At 44.2% G+C, this 22,129-nt stretch overlaps 1 protein-coding gene across 6 annotated transcripts in view; it reads left to right on the top strand.

Annotated features, from left to right (window-relative positions):
* The first annotated feature begins 13,775 nt into the window (after positions 1-13,775).
* The window catches only part of LOC138827485 (aryl hydrocarbon receptor nuclear translocator-like), a 62,324-nt gene continuing 53,970 nt past the window's right edge, over positions 13,776-22,129 (top strand). For 5 of the 6 annotated variants that reach the window (XM_070023035.1, XM_070023034.1, XM_070023036.1 and 2 more), the window contains exon 1: positions 13,776-13,872. In XM_070023035.1, the coding sequence (XP_069879136.1) occupies positions 13,848-13,872 (25 nt within the window). In that variant the 5' untranslated portion in view covers positions 13,776-13,847. Of the gene's footprint in view, positions 13,873-14,098; positions 14,171-22,129 lie in introns of those variants that run through there. The other variant, XM_070023033.1, reaches the window with a different exon arrangement.

Genomic DNA, 22,129 nt, shown 5'->3' with positions numbered 1-22,129 from the left:
GGTTTTGGGGGGTTGGAGGGATGAGAAGGGATATGAAGGGGAAACAAAGGAGGAGGCAACAGTGCTTGATAAGAAATATACTCATTATCTTGATGTAATTGTAACCCCTCTGTATGGTATTTTCACAATTAAAAAAAATCATGGTTTTGCATAGATCTACCTAGAACATCCTAAGTCAGGATACCATAAAGACACTTACACATCCATGTTCATTGCTGCACTATTCACAATAGTCAAGTTATAGAAACAGCCCAGATGCCTACAACAGATGATTGGATCAAAAAATGTGGTACATATACATAATAGAATTTGGCATGTCCATTAGAAATAATAGCATTATGTATTTACAGAGAACAAATCATGTTAAGTGAGGTAAGCCAAGCTCAAAGAGACAAATGGTGCATATTTTCTCTCATATGTAAAAGCTAGATCTAAAATATAATGATATATGATAAATTACACAAGACTCTAGGCATTCACATACAGTGAGAACAAAGGAGAATACTCTTAGGGGAGGAATCCAAAGGCACAATGCCTCTGTGACTCTGAACATATAAAATAATATTTGTTGAAATGAATTCCAGGAAATGAAAATAAGATTTGTTATTTTTGCCAGTCCTGGGGCTTGGACTCATGGCCTGGGCACTGTCCCTGAGCTTCTTTTGCTCAAGGCTAGCACTCTACCACTTGAGCCATAGCTTTTTCTGTTATGTGTTACTAAGGAATTGAATCCAGGGCTTCATGCATATGAGGCAAACACTCTACCACTAAGGCACATTCCCACCAATGTTAAAAAAATTTTTTTAAATCATTTTTTTTTGTGTGATCCATTGTAAAACTAGAACCAAATACAGATTTTTTTAAAAACTTTTTTTTTGGTGGGGCTGGGAAGGTGGCTCAGTGTTAGAGCGCTTGCCTTGCAAGCCTGAGGCCCTGGGTTTGATTCCTCAGCACCACATAAGCAAAAAGAAAAAAGCCGGAAGTGGCACTGTGGCTCAAGTGGTAGAGCGCTAGCCTTGAGCTGAAGAGCTGATTGACAGTGCCCAGGCCCAGAGTTCAGGCCCCACGACCGGACCCCCCCCCAAAAAAACAAAAACTAAACTTTTTTTTTGCTGGTAGGACTAAGGTTTCAACAGGGAATGGCGCTTGCTAGGCAGGTGCTCTACTGCTAAGCCATGTCTCCAGACTATCATAAAAACTTAGAGGAAATACATCACTGCCAAGGCTGAACCTTCTGAAATAATAGAAAAGATAAAAGATTTTCCAGGATAAGGAAGGAATTCTTTCTAATCAACAAAGACTGATATTTGTTTTTTTGTTGTTGTTTGTTTGTTTTTTTTGGGTCCGATCGTGGGGCCTGAACTCTGTCCCTTAGCTTTTCAGCTCAAGGCTAGCGCTCTACCACTTGAGCCACAGCACCACTTCCGGCTTTTTTCTTTTTGCTTATGTGGTGCTGAGGAATTGAACCCAGGGCCTCAGGCTTGCGAGGCAAGCGCTCTACCACTGAGCCAACTTCCCAGCCCCAAAGACTGATATTTGATGGCAAGTAAATAGAAGATGAATATACCTTCTTTGACTTTTGATGTTGGGGATTAAAGCTAATGCCTTATGCATGCTTACTCCACTCTTCATTTTGTGTTGAGACTTTGTGGTGCTGCTAAGAAAAAGAAGTGGAACACATATCATGGCTGAATTTCCTAAAGACAATATGGAAGAAGGATTCTGGGGCCCAGTTCTGAAATGGTATTATTAATGAAGCAGCACCTTATAATACGCATATCAGTGATGTTTGTCTGGGACCTGTTATTTCATTAAAGAAATAGAAAGGCTAACTTTTGTCTCATTCTTTGAAGATCAGTCTGGAGTGAAGAGGTCCCAAGCAAAGCAGTTCTTCAATGATTCAGGAAGACATAAGATGATAATCTAGCCAGGCTCTGATGACTCATACCTATAATCCTAGCTACTCAGGAGGCTGAGATCTGAGGATCAAGGTTCAAAGCCAGTCCGGGCAGGAAAGTCTGAGCGACTCTTATCTCCAATAAACCACTAGAAAACTGGAAGTGGTGCTGTGGTAGAGTCCTAGCCTTGAGCCAAAGAGTGCACAGAGAACGCCCAAGCCCAGAGTTCAAGCTCCATGACCGACCAAAAAAAAAAAAAAGTTATAAATACTGTTCTGGAGACAGAACATGGCCAAGGTCATGTAAGATTTCAATAACTATTTTGTAAAGGATTTCCTGATTAAACAGAAATGGAATAAGAATTTTCTAGAATACTTAATTATGAGAAGTGCTTACTAAAGATGCAAGGGAAGAAAAGTATATATGAAGAGGTAAAGCGACTGAACTTCTGAGGGCAGTACAGTGAGTTTTCCTATGATAGTAGGTCTCAATGCTTTTTTACGTTTTTTGCCAGTCCCAGGGCTTGAACTCAGGGCCTGGGCACTGTCCCTGAGCTTCTTTTGCTCAAGGCTAGCACTCTACCACTTGAGCCAAGTGTCACTTCCATCTTTTTTTATTTTAATTTTTTTGGTCCGGTTGTGGGGCCTGGGGCCTGGGCGCTGTCCCTCAGCTCTTCAGTTCAAGGCTAGCACTCTACCACTTGAGCCACAGCGCCACTTCTGGCTTTTTTTTTTTTTTTTTACTTATATGCTGCTGAGGAATCGAACCCAGGGCCTCATGCATGCAAGGCAAGCACTCTACCACTGAGCCACCTTCCCAGATAACTTCCAGCTTTTTCTGCTTATGTAGTACTAAGAAATCGAACCCATGGCTTCATGCATGCTAGGCAAGCAATCTACCACTAAGCCACATGCCCAGCATGGTCCCAATGCTTTTTTTTTTGGGGGGGGGGGATCCGGTTGTGGAGCCTGAACTCTGGGCCTGGGCGCTGTCCCTCAGCACTTCAGCTCAAGGCTAGCACTCTACCACTTGATCCACAGCGCCACTTCCGGCTTTTTTCTTTTTTCTTATGTGGTGCTGAGGAATTGAACCCAGGGCCTCAGGCATGCAAGGCAAGTGCTCTACCACTGAGCCACCTTCCCAGCCCCAGTCCCAATGCTTTTTATGTCAACTTCTATCATTCCCTATGCTACCAAGCTACTATCATATCAGCTTCTGAAAGCTGTTTTCCTTTCTGTGTTCCCGGTTTTCTCATTGTTATGGATGAAAATAAATCTGGGTGTGCATTAAGAAAATTAATAATTAAAAAAGGAAGAAGTCTCATATTACTTTCCAAAAGATTATTGGAAGGAAAAACATTATGCTGGCTCTGCTGAAAAACCATGAGGTGAACTAGAATGACAAAATATTTTGGGAGTGCCCTTTAAATGAATATGATGCTTCAGTTTTTGTTTGTTTGTTCTGGGGCTTGAACTCAGGGCCTGCGTACTGTCCTTATGCCTCTCTGTGCTCAAGGTAAGTGCTCTACCACTTGAGCCCCAGCACCACTTTTGGCTTTTTTTATTTATGTGGGACTGAGGAATTAAACCCAGGGCTTCATGCATGCTAGGCAAGTACTCTACCACTGAGCCACATTCCCAGTCCCACTGATGCTATAGTTCTTAATGGCTAGTTATTTTTGGCTAGACATTGTTTGTGTCAAATGTTGTTTGATTCAGTGCTTCAACAAAACAGAAGACAATAATGTGTATGGATTAACAACAACAACAAAAAATTGACAAGAAATTCAAACCTCCTGAACTTAAGGTGTATTAGCTCTCCGTCACTGTGAGAAAATAATTGAGAAAGGCTTGGAAAAAATTATATTAAATGAAATAAGCCAAGCTGAAAGAAACATAGGTCCCATGGTTTCCCTTATTTGCAATATCTAGTATATGTCTGAGTCAAGCAGAAAAGGTCAGATAAGTTGATGTTAGGGAAATGAACCCTAAGATATGTATTCAAATGTTTTTTTTTTCTTTCATGCGATTGTTTCTAACCCATTTATAAGATAATTTCTTTGTTGCTTTGTATGTCCCTCCCCCACAATATAACCCCTGCTTTCACTGTATTTGATGTCGGTATAATTTGGGGAGGGGAAGGGGAAAAACAAATCCTTTAAATAGGGATACAGGTGGACCCATTGCAACAATGAGAAGTACAAGTCATTATGTTGAAAAAGAACTTTACAACTTTGGTGCGTGGGGGGGTGGGGGGTTGGGGGGGTGGGGGGGTGGGCAGGATTGGGTGGGGGCGGGGGGAGGATGGGAAGGGGAAACAAAGGAGAAGGCTACAATGCTTGATAAGAAATGTACTCATTATCTTGCCCATGTAATTGTAACCCCTCTGTACAGTATTTTCACAATAAAAAATAAAAAAAAAAAGAAAATAATTGAGAAGAATGGTTTATTTTAGCTCCTGGTCTCAGGGAGTGAAGTCCATGATCAGTTGGTTCTATTGCTTATGGACTTACGGCAGCACATCTTTTTTTTTTTTTTTTTTGGTGGTGGGGCTTGAACTCTGGGCCTGGGCGCTGTCCCTCAGCTCTTCAGCTCAAGGCGTGTGCTCTACCACTTGAGCCACAGTGCCACTTCCGGTTTTCTGGTGGTTTATTGGAGATAGGAGTCTCACAGTCTTTCCTGCCCGGGCTGGCTTTGAACCGTGATCCTCAGATCTCAGCCTCCTGAGTAGCTAGGATTACAGGCGTGAGCCACCAGCGCCCGGCTTGGCAGCACATCTTGATGAGAAGTGCGTAACAGAGCCAGGTGGCTTATGCCTGTAATCCTAGATACTCAAGAGGCTGAAATCTGAGGATTAGGGTTCAAGCCAGCCTGGGCAGGAGAAGTTGCTCAACTCACAGCATCTAGAAAGCAAAGAAAGATGAGATGGGGGCAACATCTGAATACTTTCTTCAATGGAACCCTCTCTCCTTCCCCTTAATTAACCTAATTTCCCTCTATTAGGACCCCATCTCTTAAATATTCCATCAGCTGTTAAACTAGAGGAATCTTTTTTTTTTTTTTTTTTGCGTCCGGTTGTGGGGCCTGAACTCTGGGCCTGGGCGCTGTCCCTCAGCTCTTCAGCTCAAGGCTAGCGCTCTACCACTTGAGCCACAGCGCCACTTCCGGCTTTTTTCTTTTTGCTTATGTGGTGCTGAGGAATCAAGCGCATGCAAGGCAAGCGCTCTACCACTGAGCCACCTTCCCAGCCCTAGAGGAATCTTTGTTAAACATATGAGTATCCAAATTATAACACATGGCATTAAGAAATTGAAGCAGCCGGGCCCTGGTGGCTCAGGCCTGTAATCTTAGCTACTCAGGAGGCTGAGATTTGAACACAGCAGTTCAAAGCCAGACAGGGCATGAGATTCTTACCTCCAATAAACCGCTCAGAAAACTGGAAGTGGAAAAAAAAAGAAAACTGGAAGGGGTGCTGTGGCTCAAGTGGTAGAGTACTAGCCTTGAACTTAAAAGGTCAGGGACAGTGCCCAGACCCAGAGTTCAAGCTCCACAATTGACCAAAAAAAAAAAAGTAACCAGGAGTGGCTTACTGATAGGGTAAAATTAAACTTTGACAGAGAACCATGCAGACATCCAGGTATAAAGAACAAACAAAGGTTTATTGCTGGGAAAGAGGCTAGCAAGACCACTTCTCACATGGGAGAAGTGAGAAGAAGCACTGGCTATTGTCTGAGGTGACCTATATAATCTAAGAGGTTTAGGAAGGGCTAGAAGGGGCTAGGAGACAGAAACCCTGGTGTGGACTTGTGGGCCAGAGGCTTCATCATAGAAGACAAGGATTTATAGCTGCGGTACAAATAGTAGATAAGGGGTCCTGCAACAGACCAGACCCGAAGGTCACTCTAAGGGGCTCCAGTTTCCTTATATGGTGGTAGCTGCCCCAGAGAAGTGCCATCCCAAAGTAGAGGAGGTTGGAGGCTGATTATTTACTGCCTTTGCTACATGGGCCTAGTGTTGCTTTTAGGAAGGGAGCATGCTAAGCTGTGGAGATGGGAAGGAACATGCTAAGCTAAGGGAAGGGAGCTCATTTTGCTAACGCTCACTCTTACCACTTCTGGCTTTGTCTATTTATGTGGTACTGAGGAATCAAACCCAGAGCTTCATGCATGCAAGACAAGCATTCTTGCCTTTCTCAGACCAGTAGCTCAGCCCAGTAGCTCACTCTTGAAAATTTGCCAGATAAGCCACTTGAGAAGCCTGCTTCAAATAATAAAATTAATTCCTATTAGTATTACTTGTATCATAATTTTTTTTTACTTCGACCATTATTAGAAATATTGTAATAGCCAGGTGCTGGTGGCTCATGCCTGTAATCCTAGATACTCAGGAGGCTGAGATCTGAGAATCATGGCTTGAAGCAAGCTCAGAAAGAAAAGTCCATGAGACTCTTATCACCAATAAACTACTCAGAAAAAGCCAGAAGTGCTGTTGTGGCTCAAAATGGTAAAGTGTCGGGCTGGGAAGGTGGCTCAGTGGTAGAGCACTTGCCTTGCGTGCATGAGGCCCTCGGTTCGATTCCTTAGCACCACATAAGCAAAAAAAAAAAAAGCCGGAAGTGGCGCTGTGGCTCAAGTGGTAGAGCACTAGCCTTCAGCTGAACAGCTGAGGGACAGCGCCCAGGCCCAGAGTTCAGGCCCCACAATTGAACCCCCCCCCCAAAAAAATGGTAACGTGTTGGCCTTGAGCACAAAGAGGCTCAGGACCAGTGTCCAGGCTCTGAGTTCAAGTCCCAAGACCAGTTAAAAAATTATATATTTATATATACACATACACACACACACACACACACACACACACAAGCTGAGTGCTGATGGCTCATGCCTGTAATCCTAGCTACTTAGGAGACTGAGATCTGTAGATCATGATTCAAAGCCAGCCTAGGAAACTCTTCTCTTCAATTAACCATATACAGCAAACAAACAAATTAAAAAAAAACAAAACCCTGGAAGTAGAGCTGTGGCTCAATTGGTAGAGTGCTACCTTTGGACAAAAAAGCTCAGGGACAGTGTCCAGGCCCTGAGTTCAAGCTCCAAGATGGGCACACACAGAAAAAGATATAGCTAGGCACAGGTGGCTCCATGCCTGTAATCTTAGCTACTCAGGAGGCCGAGATCTGAAGATCACGGTTCAAAGCCAGCCCAGGCAGGAAAGGCCACGAGACTCTTATCGCCAATAAACCACCAGAAAACCAGAAGTGGGCTCAAGTGGTAGAGCACTAGCCTTGAGCTGGAGAGATAAGGGACGGCACCCAGGCCCAGAGTTCAAGCCCCATGACAAAAAAAAAAAAAAAGAAAAAAAAAAGATATGGCTTTAGTAACCCAGTGGTTGGAAGTGGCGCTGTAGCTCAAATGGTAGAGCACTTGCCTTGAGTTGAAGAGCTGAGGGACAACGCCCAGGCCCAGAGTTCAAGCCCCACGACCGACAAAAACAAAAACTATATTGAGTAACCCAGTGGTTAGTAAATATAATGTGAATACTTGGAAGAGGCAGAAGGACTGCAAGTTACATGGTAAAATTCTGTTTCAAAGCAAAACAAAACAATAGCTATCACCTACACTCCTAGCTACTCAGGTGGCTGAGATCTGGAAGATTGAGTTTTAAGGCCATTGTGGGCAATAAAGTCATTAGACTCCATCTCCAAAAATAACCAGCAAAACAACAACAACAACATAAATACTCATGCCATAGCCGGGCACTGGGGGCTCATGCCTATAATCCTAGCTACTCAGGAGGCTGAGATCTGAGGATCATGGTTCAAAGCCAGCCTGGGCAGGAAAGACCGTGAGACTCTTGTCTCCAATAAACCACCAGAAAACTGGAAGTGGTGCTGTAGCTTGAGCTGAAGAGCTGAGGGACAGCACCCAAGCCCAGAGTTCAAGCCCCATGACCTACAAAAACAACAACAACAACAACACAAAAACAAAAACAAAAAACTCGGGGCTGGGAAGATGGATCAGTGGTAGAGGGCTTGCTTGCTTTGCATGCATGAGGCCGTGGGTTCAATTCCTCAGCACCACATAAGCAAAAAGAAAGAAGCCAGAAGTGGCGCTGTGGCTCAAGGGGTAGAGTGTTAGCCTTGAGCTGAAGAGCTGAAGGACAGTGCCCAGGCCCAGAGTTCAGGCCCCACAACTGGACCCCCAAAAAATCAACAACAACAACAACAAAAACCTCATGCCTTTGTGATCCACCATCAACTGCTATCATCTTGTGCCTATCTATTGATGGTGTCCTTTCTAAGGCAAAAGCTGTTATCAGATACAGGGCTGATAATGCCTTTTCATGTGTATGTAAGTCTGTGTAATTTTTTTTTTTTTTTTTTGGGTCCGGTCATGGGCCCTGAACTCTGGGCCTGGGCGCTGTCCCTCAGTTCTTCAGCTCAAGGCTAGCGCTCTACCACTTGAGCCACAGCACCACTTCCGGCTTTTTTCTTTTTGCTTATGTGGTGCTGAGGAATCGAACCCAGGGCCTCGAGCATGCAAGGCAAGCGCTCTATCACTGAGCCACCTTCCCAGCCCCAAGTCTGTGTAATTTTTGATAATTTTTTTTTTGTTGTTGTTGTTAGTCACGGGGCTTGAACTCTGGGCCTGGGCGCTGTCCCTGAGCTCTTCAACTCAAGGCTAGTGCTCTACTACTTGAGCTCTTACACTACTTCTGGTTTTGTAGTGGTTAATTGGAGAAGAGTCCCATGGACTTTCCTGCCTGGGCTGGCTTTGAACCATGATGCTCAGATCTCAGCCTCCTGAGTAGCTAGAATTACTTGTGTGAGCCACCAGTGCCTGTCTTTGATATAAATTTTGCCGGGGCTGGGAAGGTGGCTCAGTGGTAGAGTGCTTGAATTGCATTCATTGAGGCCCTGGGTTCAATTCCTCCACACCACATAAGCAGAAAAAGCCGGAAGTGGCACTGTGGCTCAAGTGGTAGAGTACTAGCCTTCAGCTGAAAAACTGAGGGACAGCGCCCAGGCCCAGAGTTCAGGCTCATGACTGACAAAAAAAAAAAAAAAAAAAATGTCAACAGTTGTCATACTTTGCCGGGCACTGGTGGCTCACGCCTGTAATCCTAGCTACTCAGGAGGCTGAGATCTGAGGATCACGGTTCAAAGCCAGCCCGGGCAGGAAAGACTGTGAGACTCCTATCTCCAATAAACCACCAGAAAACCGGAAGTGGCACTGTGGCTCAAGTGGTAGAGAGCTCGCCTTGAGCTGAAGAGCTGAGGGACAGGCCCAGGCTCAGAGTTCAAGCCCCATGACCGACCAAAAAAAAACAAAAAAAAAACCCAACAACAACAAAAAAAACAGTTGTCATACTTTTTCCAAACTAAGCATTTATGCTGTTTACTATGTACAACTATCTCTGTACAAAATGACTTATACTTGATCTCTTTTTAAAAAAAATAAGTTTTTATTGTGAAAATACTGTTCAGAGGGGTTACAGTTACATGAGTAAGGTAATGAGTACATTTCTTTTTTTTTTTTGGGTCCAGTCATGGGGCCTGAACTCTGGGCCTGGGCACTGTCCCTCAGCTCTTCAGCTCAAGGCCAGCGTTCTACCATTTGAGCCACAGCACCACTTCTGGCTTTTTTCTTTTTGCTTACGTGGTGCTGAGGAATCGAACCCAGGGCATCATGCATGCAAGGCAAGCGCTTTACCACTGAGCCACCTTCCCAGCCCCAATGACTACATTTCTTTCTTTCTTTCTTTCTTTCTTTCTTTCTTTTTTTGGGTCCGGTCGTGGGGTTTGAACTCTGGGTCTGGGCACTGTCCTTCAGCTCTTCAGCTCAAGGCTAGTGCTCTACCACTTGAGCCACAGTGCCACTTCCGGCTTTTTTCTTTTTGCTTAATTGGTGCTGAGGAATCAAATCCAGGGCCTCATGCATGCAAGCAAGTGCTGTACCACTGAGCCACCTTCCCAGCCCCTAGGAGTACATTTCTTATCAAGCATTGTTGCCTCCTCCTTTGTTTTTCCCATACCATCCCTTCCCTCCTACCTATACTTGATCTCTGGTGTACAGCACTCATCCGTGATGTACTATGAAACACTACTTTGCATTTATTTTACTTGGTAGTGATATTATTGTATTTATTTATTTTTGGCTGGTCATGGGGCTTGAACTCAGGGCCTGGGTACTGTCCCTGAGCTTGTCTGCTCAAGGCTAGTGTTCTACCATTTTGAGCTATTGCTCCACTGCTAGTTTTCTGGTGTTTAATTGTCGGTCATGGGGCCTGAACTCTGGGCCTGGGCACATCCCTCAGCTCTTCTGCTCAAGGCCAGTACCCTACCACTTGAGCCAAAGCGCCACTTCCAGCATTTTTTTTTTTTTTCTGCTTATGTGGTGCTGAGGAATTGAACCCAGGGCCTCATGCATGCAAGGCAAGCACTGTACCACTGAGCCACCTTCCCAGCTCCAGTTTTCTGGTGTTTAATTGGAGAAAAGAGTCTCACAGATTTTCCTTCCCAGGCTGACTTTGAACTGTGATCCTCAGATCTCCGCCTCCTGAGTAGTTAGGAATACAGGGGTGACTCACTAGCACCCAGCTATTGCATTTTTTTTTTTTTTTTAGGCTTCAATGACTCCAAGACACTGTTTGACAAAATTTCATAATACTGAAAGTGCAGTGGGAAAAGAACAAATGGCATACTTTCCAATAAAATCTAATTTTTAGATATTTATAGTTGAATTTCCTATTTACATTTGACTTTTTCAGCTGCTTGCATGCCACATTTAAAGTAACATTCACATTATATATCTTGTTAGATTATTATTATTATTATTTTTTGTCAGTTGTGGGGCTTGAACTCTGGGCCTGGAAACTGTCCCTCAGCTCTTCAGCTCAAGGCTCTACCACTTGAGCCACAGCACCACTTGCGGCTTTTTCTGCTTACATGGTGCTGAGGAATTGAACCCAGGGCCTCATGCATGCAAGGCAAGCACTCTACCACTGAGCCACCTTCCCAGCCCTCTTGTTAGATTTTTTTTAACTGTATGATTTTGAATGAAAGTACTTGTTACTTTTTTCATCACTACTGTTTTCATGGTTTAATGTATATATTTATTTATTTCTGGTTTTCTGGTGGTTTTTTTTTAGATGATAGTTTCACAGCTTTTCCTGCCTGGGCTGACTTTGAATCATGATCCTCAGATCTCAGCCTCCTGAGTAACTAGGATTTAATGAATTTTTTTTTATTATTATTATTATTATTATTATTATTATTTTGGGTCTGGTTGTGGGGCCTGAACTCTGGGCCTGGGCGCTGTCCCTCAGCTCTTCAGCTCAAGGCTAGCGCTCTACCACTTGAGCCACAGTGGCACTTCTGGTTTTTTTCTTTTTGCATATGTGGTGCTGAGGAATCGAACCCAGGGCCTTGAGCATGCAAGGCAAGTGCTCTACCACTGAGCCACCTTCCCAGCCCCTTTATTATTATTTTTAACCTTTTCTTTTCTTTCCTTTTTTTGTGGGGGGGTGAGGGGAGGCTTGAACTCAGGGCTTTGAACTCTTACTTGAGCCATATCCTCATGTCTGGCTTTTGGGTGGTTAATTGAAAGATAGAGTTTCAGTGAACTTTTCTGCCTGATCTGCTTGAGCTGGCTTCAAACCATTATACTCAGGATTACAACTGTGATCCTCCTGTGCCTGACTAAAACATTCTTGAATTTAAAAACATGTAGTTCGGGGCTGGGAAGGTGGCTCAGTGGTAGTGTGCTTGCCTTGCATGTATAAGGCCCTGGGTTTGATTCCTCAGCACCACATAAGCAGAAAAAGCTAGAAGTGGCATTGTTGCTCAAGTGGTAGAGTGCTCTCCTTGAGCTGATAGAGCTGAGGAACGGTGCCCAGGCCCAGAGTTCAGGCCACATGACCAGACCAAAAAAAAATTTTTTTTAAATTTTTGGCCAGGTGCTGGTGACTCACACCTGTAATCCTAGTTATTCAAGAAGCTGAGATCTGATGATTGCCATTTGAAGCCATCCTGGGCAGGCAAGTGTCAGACTCCAATTAATTAAAAAAAAAAAAAAAGCCATAAGTGGAGCTGTGTCTCAAGAGGCAGAATACTAGCCTTGAGAAGGGGGGGAAGTAGAATTTAACAAATATTTATAAACAATATGAAAATTATGCTGAAATGCTCAGATTTTAATTAATATAAGATAATATATAAGATAAATAGATCAATGTCTTTGTAATACATATACAGCCTCTAAGAATACTGAAAAACTGGGCACCGGTGGCTCATACCTGTAATCCTAGCTACTCAGGAGGCTGAGATCTGAGGATTGCGGTTCAAAGCCAGCCCAGGCAGGAAAGTCTGTGAGACTCTTATCTCCAGTAAACCACTCACAAAAACAGAACTAACGACTGACCAAAAAAAAAAAAAAAAAAAAAGAATGTAGAGATGCTTAATAGAATATTCATAGAATTTTCGTTGTTTCTGATTAAATTTATATTAAATAATTTATATTAAATAATTTATATTAAATAATTTGTGTGTGTGTGTGTGTTTGTGGGTCGTGTGGCCTGAACTCTGGGTCTGGGCACTGTTCCTCAGCTCTTCAGCTCAAAGCTAGCGCTCTACCACTTGAGCACGGTGCCATTTCTGCCTTTTTCTGCTTATGTGGTACTGAGGAATCGAACCCAGGGCCTCATGCATGCAATGCAAGCACTCTACCACTGAGCCACCTTTCCAGCCCTGGTAGTATTATCTTTTGATAAAAATATAAATATGTGGCTAAAACTCAAGAATAGGTGGAACAGGATTTCTCCATCAGACTCATTCAACTTATTTCCCACACCACTACTAAACTTGTTTGCTTGATATCCCTTACTTAATCTTTTTCCTTGCATTTCTTTATCTGCTAAATGGCTACAAAGTAGAATCTACCTCACAATGTTGTTTTGACCATTAAATGAGTAAACATAAGTACTTCTGATTATTAGGAATATGTCATCATTTTATCACTTCTTTACTAAAAACCTATCACTTTGTCATTATTTATTTACTAAAGGAGGGCATTCCACTCTTCACTCTTAATCAAAATACCTTCATAGTTTTCTCTTGGTGTTAGTTGTAGGTATTTCCCTTTCAGGGGTGGGGAATCCTTTTTCTGCCAAAGTTCATTTAGATAAACATAGCTATGGGCTATACAAAATTGTGAGTATAGGCCTACTGGCCGTAGGCAGGCAAAGAGCATTGCAGGTCATTAAGTGTCTGTCTGGTCAAGTACCAAATGGTGTCGTCGCAGGCTTTATACAGTTCACAGGCAGGAAGTTCCCCAGTATTTACCAAGTCCACAGTAGGCATTCAAAAGTAAGTTACTGAACAAAGGTCCTTTGAGAGAGAAAAACTCTAGAAAAGATTATAAATCACTACGTAAAGTTTAAGTATTAGAACGTCTAAATGAGTATTTACAAACCCTTTGCAAGGGGAACTCGGGCCTTACTCTCTAAGTGAAACTTTATTGGAACACCCATTTTCATTGCTTTTCACTGACGTCACTCGATCACTGACCTCTGACGCAAAGAAGGCGGGATTAGGGAGACAGCTGGACTTCTTCCTCGCTCTGCCTTCCTTGGACTCGCTGGCACAGTACAACTGCCTGGCCCACTGGCTGACTTGGTGTTTCCATTGGTCAATCTTTCCAAGGAGGCGGGCGATGACTTGACTCCGCCCACACCACGGGCGTGGCTTCTCAGCCCTTGGGGCCGGGCTGGAGTGTGTTCGGGGTGGGGGGTGGGGGTGGCGCGTCCGCCATCTTGGGTTCCGCGGTAGCGGTGGCTGCGGTGGGGTGCCGCTTCTGGGGAGTGGCTCATCCCTCCCCCTCCCCCCCACCACGGCTCGGTGGCGGCGGCTCCTCCCACTGGGGGGAGGAGGTGGCGAGGTGGAGGTGGCATCTAGGCCATGGCGGCGACTGCTGCTAACCCGGGTGAGGAGACGGCGGGCCGGAGAGCCTTTAAAGGGGGAGGGGCTGGAGGGACTGACAACCGGGGAGACCGCGGGCTGCGCGTCGGCTGCGGGGGCTGCGGGCCCGGGCGGTGGGGGAGGGGCGCCGCCCCGGGCCGTGGTGGGGACCCCGGTGGGCTGGGAAGAGCCGGCGAATGGGACTGGAGGGATTCTTGCCCGGAGTGGAGGCCGGTGTGGCCCGTCTCTCCCGGTCCTGGCGGAGTTCTGGTGTGTCATGTGGTCTTTTAACCTTCTGCCGGCCCGGATTTGGTGATGCTGAGGTAACTAACTAGACCGGGGGGGCTCCGTTTCCCCGCGTTGGGGAACGTCGGAGCGCGGCGCTGTGTGGCCGAGGTGCTGTTTCCAAACAGTTCACACTTTAGGTTTTCATTGAACTCTTCAGACTTGGGATGTGGACTGTGCTTCTCCGGGCAGAACCTCCAACCCCACCCCGCCCCCTCGGGCTACACTTTGAAACTCGCTTTTCCCTTCTCTGGGTGGCCTCCAAGCTGGTGTCTCTGTGAGCGCTGAAGGCCGAGGTTTGGCCGACGCCGGTGGTTTCTCCAGAACTCCAGGTTTAAAATGTTGTTAGACCTCGGTCGAGGCAATTCCTGTTCTTTCAGAAGGACATTTTTCAACGGATATTTTTTTTAAAACCCCTCAAAATCTAGCCATGTCTCAGAGATGAAGTAGGTTATAATGCTGGTCTAGAGAGCAGATCTTCCAAACTCTGGTTCTAGCTTTTTCTCCCACTATGTTACAGTTATTTTTCCCTAGGAATCATTTCATTTTAGAAGACCTAGTTTACCTTGCACACCTTGGCTGTTTTCTTGCAAAATATACTGCATTCTTCATTAAAAAAAAAATCCCTATCTTGGGACTGGGAATGTGGCTTAATGGTAGAGTGTAGCATGCATGAAGTCCTGGGTTCGATTCCTGTGATTCAAGTGGTAGAGTGCTAGCCAGGACTGGCCAAAAAAAAAAAAAAATTCGTGTAAAATCTGTATCTTTGATAGCCTTTTAAAAAGTTAATGGAACAGTGGTGTGTGTGTGTGTGTGTGTGTGTGTGTGTGTGTGTGTGTGTGTGTGTGAAAGAGAGAGAGAGAAAGAGAGAGAGAGAAAAGGGAGGGAGGGAGGAGAGGAAGACTCCCTGCTGTGCCTACATTTTTTTTTTGGGGGGGGGGAATTCATACTTGATTTTCTTATTTGTGAAAGGCAATATTGTGTTTTTTGTTTTTGTTTTGTTTTTGGTTGAGCCACAGTGCCACTTCTGGCTTTTTCTTTTTTTTTTTTAATTTTATTTTATTTGTGAACATACTGTACAGAGGGGTTGCAATTACATGGGCAGGATAATACGTACATTTCTTACCAAGCATTGCAGCCTCCTCCTTTGGTTTACCCTTCACATCCCTTCCCAGCCTCCCCCTTCCCCCCCAACTTCTGGCTTTTTCTGTGTATGTGGTACTGAGGAATTGAACCAAGGGCTTCATGCTGGCTAGGCAAGCATTCTACCACTAAGCCATATTCCCAGCCCAAGGCAGTATTGTAATATACAGGTTTTGGTAGTATAGCTGAATCACTGTGAAATTTATTGTCTTTCCATTATGTTTCTGGGAATAGTGGTATTTTAAGAAGTGGTTAATTTGTCACAAAAGTCAATGTAAGGTTTTTTTAATTGTTTAAAACAATTTTATAATTGTTATCTCTCTTAAGGGAAATAGAGATAAAATTAATGACTAAAAATTCCTTGGAGGAAGCACTGAATGATGGAATAAAGCTACCCAACTAGAGAAATGCTGTTAGGAAAAACCTGACCGTGTAGTAAAATAACCGATCTGAGAACTAGAGAGTAAATAAATTTAAACTGATCACACATTGCAAAATCCTTATATAACCCTAGTGAAATTGCTCTCTTATTAAGAAGTGGCCTGGGTAAACAAGTTTTAATTGGTTTGTCAGAAGCTTTTTTCCAGCTGTGTGGGTGGGGTTGCTTTATTTTGTTTTTAAAATACATTCATGAGAATGACATTCTCTTAAATACATTTCATTATTCAAATCTCTTATTTTTATTTTTATTTATTTACTTTGCCAGCCTGGGGGCTTGAACTCAAGGTCTGTACACTATCTTTGAGCTTCTTTTGCTCAAGGCTAGCCCTCTGCCACTTAAGCCACAGTGCCACTTCCTGCCTTTTCTGTTAATATGGTACTAGGGAATGGAACCCAGGGCTTTGTGCACACTAGGTAAGCAACCTACCACTAAGTCACACTCCCAGCCTTACCTTTAATCTCTAAGCAGAAACTATCATTTTTTAAAATAAGGTGCAGAATCTTTACTAATGAAACATTTGATTTTGTTTTCTGCCCTTTGGCTGCTTGCTTGCTTCTCCAATTTATAGATTTCTTTCTTTCTTTCTCTTTCTTTTTTCTTTTTCCAGTCCTGGCGGCTTGAACTCAGGGCCTGGGCACTGTCTCTGAACCTTGTTGTGCTAAAGGCTAACACTACCACTTGAGCCACAGCGCCACTTCCGTGTTTTTCTGTTTATGTGTTACTGAGGAGTTGAACCCAGGCTTCATGCATGCGAGGCAAGCATTCTTCCACTGAGCCACATTCCCAGCCCCTGAGCTGCTGCTGCTTTTTTTTTTTTTTTCTTCATTTTTAATTTTATTGTCAAGATGATGTACAGAGGGGTTACAATTAAATAAGTAAGGTTGTGAGTACGTTTCTTGTTGAACTTGTTATCCCCTCATCCCCTGAACTTCTTTTGCTCAAGGCTAGTACTCTACTACTTGAGTCACACTGCCACTTCTGGCTTTTTCTGTTTATATATGGTACTGAGGAATCAAACCCAGGGCTTCATGCATGGTAGGGAAGCACTCTACCACTAAGCTACATTCCCAGCCTTGTCCTTTAATTCTTTTTTCTTATTAGCAGAAAACTCTTCCTGTGTTATGACAATAATGTAGGTGGAAAATGTAGAAGGCAAAGGAAGGAACACTAGATTTCTGACATTTAGATTAAAGCTGATATTCAGAAAAAAAAACTTCTTAAATGTAATTGTCAGTTATATAAATTACAGTTTTTTGTTTTGTTTTTGTTTTTCCCGGTTGTGGAGCTGAACTCTGGGCCTGGATGTCCCTTAGCTCTTCAGCTCAAAGCTAGTGCTCTACCATTAGAGCCACAGCACCGCTTCTGGCTTTTTATGTGGTGATGAGGAATCGAACCCAGGGCCTCATGCATGCAAGGCAAGCACTCTACCACTGAGCCACTTTCCCAGCCCGTGAATTTCTATTTTCTCACGTCTAAAGGTAATGGGTCAGAATTTTGTTAATTATGTTTTTAAAACTGTGGGCTGAGAAGGCGGCTCAGTGGTAGAGTGCTTGCCTTGCATGCCTGAGGCCCTGGGTTCGATTCCTCAGCACCACATAAGCAAAAAAGAAAAAAGCCGGAAGTGGCGCTGTGGCTCAAGTGGTAGAGCGCTAGTCTTGAGCTGAAGAGCTGAGGGACAGCGCCCAGGCCGAGACAGAGTTAAGGCCCCACAACCGGACCCCCCCCCCCAAAAAAAAAAAAAAAGAAAATAGAAGTTCAGACAGTGTGACAAGTTGTCAACATTTTTTAATTTTATTTTTATTTTTATTTTTTGTCGGCCGTGGGGCTTGAACTCTGGGCTTGGGCGCTGTCCCTGCACTCTTTAGCTCAAGGCAAGCGCTCTACAGCTTGAGCCACAGAGCCACTTCCTATTTTGTAGTGGTTAATTGGAGATAAGAGTCTCATGGAGTTTCCTGCCCAGGCTGGCTTTGAACCGAGACTCTCAGATCTCAGCCTCCCGAGTAGCTAGGATTACAGGTGTGAGCCACTGGTGCCTGGCCTTCTTTTTTTTTTTTTTTTTTATGATGTTGGGGCTTGAACTAAGCACCTTGTGCTAGGTAGGTACTCTTCTACTCGAGCTGGGTTCCCAGTCATGTTGTGGTTTGTTTGTTTATGAATATATATGTATGTATTTATTTATTTGTCGTTGGTCGTGGGGCTTGAACTCTGGGCCTGGGTTCTGTCCCTCAGCTCTTCAGCAACACTTCCGGTTTTCTGGTGGTTAATTGGAGATAAGAGGCTCACGGACTTTCCTGCCCGGGCTGGTTTTGTTAATAGTCTGGTCGTGGGCCTGAACTCTGCGCCTGGGCGCTGTCCCTCAGCTCTTCAGCTCAAGGCTAGCACTCTACCACTTGAGCCACAGCGCCACTTCCAGCTTTTTTTTTTTCTTCTGCTTATGTGGTGCTGAGGAATCGAACCCAGGGCCTCATGCATGCAAGGCAAGCACTCTACCACTGAGCCACCTTCCCAGCCACTCCCCCCCCCCCCCCCCCCCCCCCCCCCCCCGCTGGCTTTCAACTGCAATCCTCAGATTTCAGCCTCCTGAGTAGTTAGGATTACAGGCGTGAAACACCAGCACCCAGCTTATATATGTGTTTATTATTTAGTGCTGGTATGGGGACTTGAAGTCAAGGCCTCCCATTCTCAGCTTTCTTGCTCACAGCTTGTATTATACCACTTGAGCTATACCTCTAGTTTAACTGGCTAGTTGGAGATAGAATCTCAAAGATTTTTCTGCCCTTTGATCATTGAAGTCTCACCCTCTTGAGTAGGTAGGATTTACAGGTGTGATACACCAGGACCTGTCAGCATTTTTTCTGTATGGAATCTACTTTTACCCAAGGCTGGCCTTGGGCTATGAGCCTTTTACTTAAGACCTTCTGAGAAGCTGTGATTTAAAAATGTGTTTGCTACTCCTTGAGGAAGGGAATATGTTACCATTATTGCCTGGGGTAACCTCAAACAGTGATCCTTCAGATCTCTGCCTCCTGAGTAGCTGAGATTATACATGTGATCTACCATCCCCAGCCTCAAGGTTGTTTTCTTTTTTGCACTGGTATTGGGGCTTAAGAGTCTCAGGTTGGGGGGGGGGAAGAGTCTCAGGTTTTTACTTCGTTATTGTTATTATTATTATGTTTAATATAGAATCTCTTTTGGACTTTTATGTTGTTGTTATGCTTGACTTTATTGTATTTTAAAATCTGAGAAACTGTTCTTGTACAAACACCTGAGGCCTCATCTCCCTGCAATTTGAAGGAAGACCTAGTTTGTCACTTAGTCTTTTTGCTCATGGTTGAACCATGCCTCTATCCCCCCCCTTTTTTTAAAAATATCCTTTTATAAAGACCTTATAAAAAGTAATGAAATACATTTTAATACTGTAACAGTTGAAGTACAATTCATTGGAAGTTCATTTGGAAAGAAACCTTAGTCTGAATATTTTTTTTTTCTTTTTGCCAGTCCTGGGCTTGAACTCAGGGCCTGGGCACTGTCCCTGAGCTTTCTTTGCTCAAGGCTAGCATTCTATCACTTGAGTCACAGCATCACTTCTGGCTTTTTATGTTTGTGTGGTACTGAAGAATCAAACCCAGGACTTCATGCATGTTCAGATTAGTCTTTTGTGTAAGATTTTTTCTTTTTTTTGCCAGTCCTGGGACTTTAATTCAGGGCTTGGGCACTGTCCCTGAGCCTCTTTTGCTCAAGGCTAATACTCTACCACTTGAGCCACAGCACCACTTCCGACTTTTTCTGTTTATGTGGTATTGAGGAATTGAACCTAGGGCTTCATGCATGCTAGGCAAACACTACCACTAAGCCACATTCACATTAGTTATACAAGGGCTGGTCTTTTAATATATCTAGACGTGCACTTAATTTGCATTTACATTTAAGTTTTGTTTCCCTCTAACGTGTAAAATTCCTAAGGTCTCATGTCTGCAGGCATGCATATATTCTGTTTCGTTAAGAATAGGGCTGGGAATGTAGCCCAGTGGTAGAGTGCTTGCCTCGCCTGCATGAAGCCCTGGGTTCAATTCCTCAGTACCATATACACAAAAAAAGCCAGAAGTAGCGCTGTGGCTCAAGGGGTAGAGTGCTACCTTGAGTCAAAAAGCAGCTTAGGGACAGTGCCCAAGCCCTGAGTTCAAGCCCCAGAACTGGCAAAAATAAAATAAAATAAAAAATAAAAACAATAGAGAAGAATTTAAGCCAGGCGCCAGTGGCTCATGCCTGTAATCCTAGCTACTCAGAAGGCTGCCATCTGAGGATCTTGGTACAAAGTCAGTCCGGGCAGCAAAGTCTGTGAACTCTTTATCTCCAGTAAGCCCACCAGAAAACCGGAAGTGGCACTGTGGCTCAAGTGGTAGAGTGCTCGCCTTGAACTGAAGAGCTGAGGGGCAGCGTCCAGACCCATGACTGACAAAAAAAAAAAAGAAAAAAAAAGAATAATCCTCTATTATTTCGTTTTCCCCCATTCTCCTCATTATTAACAGCTTTCATGGAATTTCCTTATGCCATTTTAATACATAGCACTATATTTTGAAATTACCAACCATTTTTTCCCTTCTCATCCTCTCATCTTCCTATATATTCCTAAAATTAGAATTTGTATACACATATTCAATAGGATATATGTTATATATAATATGTGTATAGGTAGACAAATACACATGTATATATCCATGAATATGTCTTTTAGGTCTAACTTTCACATATGAGTGAAACTTGCAATATTTGGCTTTTTGAACTTGGCTTATCTTGTTCAATATGTTTCCCAATTCCAACAATTTCATTTTTTTCTATGTTTCTGTAATGTTCCATAATGTTTATAGATATAAAATCCTTACCTATTAATCTGTTTTTGGCATCTTGGCTGATTCCACTGTTTAGCTGTGTTAAACAATGCTGCACTTAGCTGGGCGCTGGTGGCTCATGCCTGTAATCCTAACTACTAAGGAGGATGAGATCTGAGGATCACAATTCATAGCCAACCCAGGGAGGAAAGTCTGTGAGATTCTTTTTTTTTTGTCGGTCGTAGAGCTTGACTCTGGGCCTGGGCACTGTCCCTCAGCTCTTCAGCTTAAGGCGAGCGCTCTACCACTTGAGCTACAGCGCCACTTCCGGTTTTCTGGTGGTTTATTGGAGATAGGAGTCTTAGGGTCTCTCCTGCCCGGGCTGGCTTTGAACCGCGATCCTCAGATCTCAGCCTCCTGAGTAGCTAGGATTACAGGTGTGAGCCACCAGCGCCCGACTTGTGAGATTCTTATCTCCAATAAACCACTAGAAAACTGTAAGTGGCCCTGTGCTCAAGTGGTAGAGCACTAGCCTTGAGCTGGAGAGCTGAGGGAGAGCGCCCAGGCCCAGAGTTCAAGCCCCATGACTGAACAAAACACAAATAAAAAAATCAGTGCTGCACTAAACATTGAGTATGCACATGCCTTTCTTGTACATGGATTTATACTTCTTTGGATATATGCCCAAGAGTGGTATGGTGGGATTATAAAGTAGGACTCTCTCTCTCTGTCTCTGTCTCTTTCTTCTCTCTTCCCCGCCCCATCTTTCCCCACTCCCCCCACTTTTTTTTTGTTGGTTGTGGGGCCTGAACTCTGGGCCTGGGCACTGTCCCTCAGCTCTTTAGCTCAAGGCTAGTGCTCTATCACTTGAGCCACAGTGCCACTTCCGGCTTCTGCTTATGTGGTGCTGAGGAATCTAACCCAGGACCTCATGCATGCAAGGCAAGCACTCTACCACTGAGCCACCTTCCCAGCCCTTTCTTTCTTTCTTTTGGTCCATCATGGGGCTTGAACTCTAGGCCCGGGTGCTGTCCCTGAGCTCTTCAGCTCAAGGCAAGAGCCATAGCACCACTTTGTTTTATTTCATTTACCCATTTATTACTTGGATTATTCGTTCTTTTTGTTGTTGTTGTTGTTGGTTGTGGGGCCTGAACTCTGAGATTGGGTGCTGTCTCTGAGTGCTTCATCTCAAGGCTAGTGTAGCCGGGCGCTGGTGGCTCCCGCCTGTAATCCTAGCTACTCAGGAGGCTGAGATGTGTGGGTTGTGGTTCAAAGCCAGCCCAGGCAGGAAAGTCAGTGAAACTCTTTATCTCCAGCTAACCACCAGAAAACTGGAAGTGGTGCTGTAGAGCACTCGCCTTGAGCTGAAGAGCTGAGGGACAACGCTCAGGCCCAGAGTTCAAGCCCCACGACCGACAAAAAAAAAAAAAAAAAAAAAAAAAGGCTAGTGGGCTGGGTGGCTCAGTGGTAGAGTGCTTGCCTTGCATGCATGAGGCCCTGGGTTCGATTCCTCAGCACCATATAAGCAGAAAAAAAAAAAGCTGGAAGTGGTGCTGTGGCTCAAGTGGTAGAGTGCTAGCCTT

Source organism: Dipodomys merriami, unplaced genomic scaffold (genome assembly GCF_024711535.1).
Source record: "Dipodomys merriami isolate MVZ:Mamm:240054 unplaced genomic scaffold, mDipMer1.0.p SCAF_156, whole genome shotgun sequence".
NCBI classification, from domain to species: Eukaryota; Metazoa; Chordata; class Mammalia; order Rodentia; family Heteromyidae; genus Dipodomys; species Dipodomys merriami.
The sequence above is the reverse complement of the archived record's forward strand: the minus strand, read 5'-3'. Positions and strand labels throughout refer to the sequence as shown.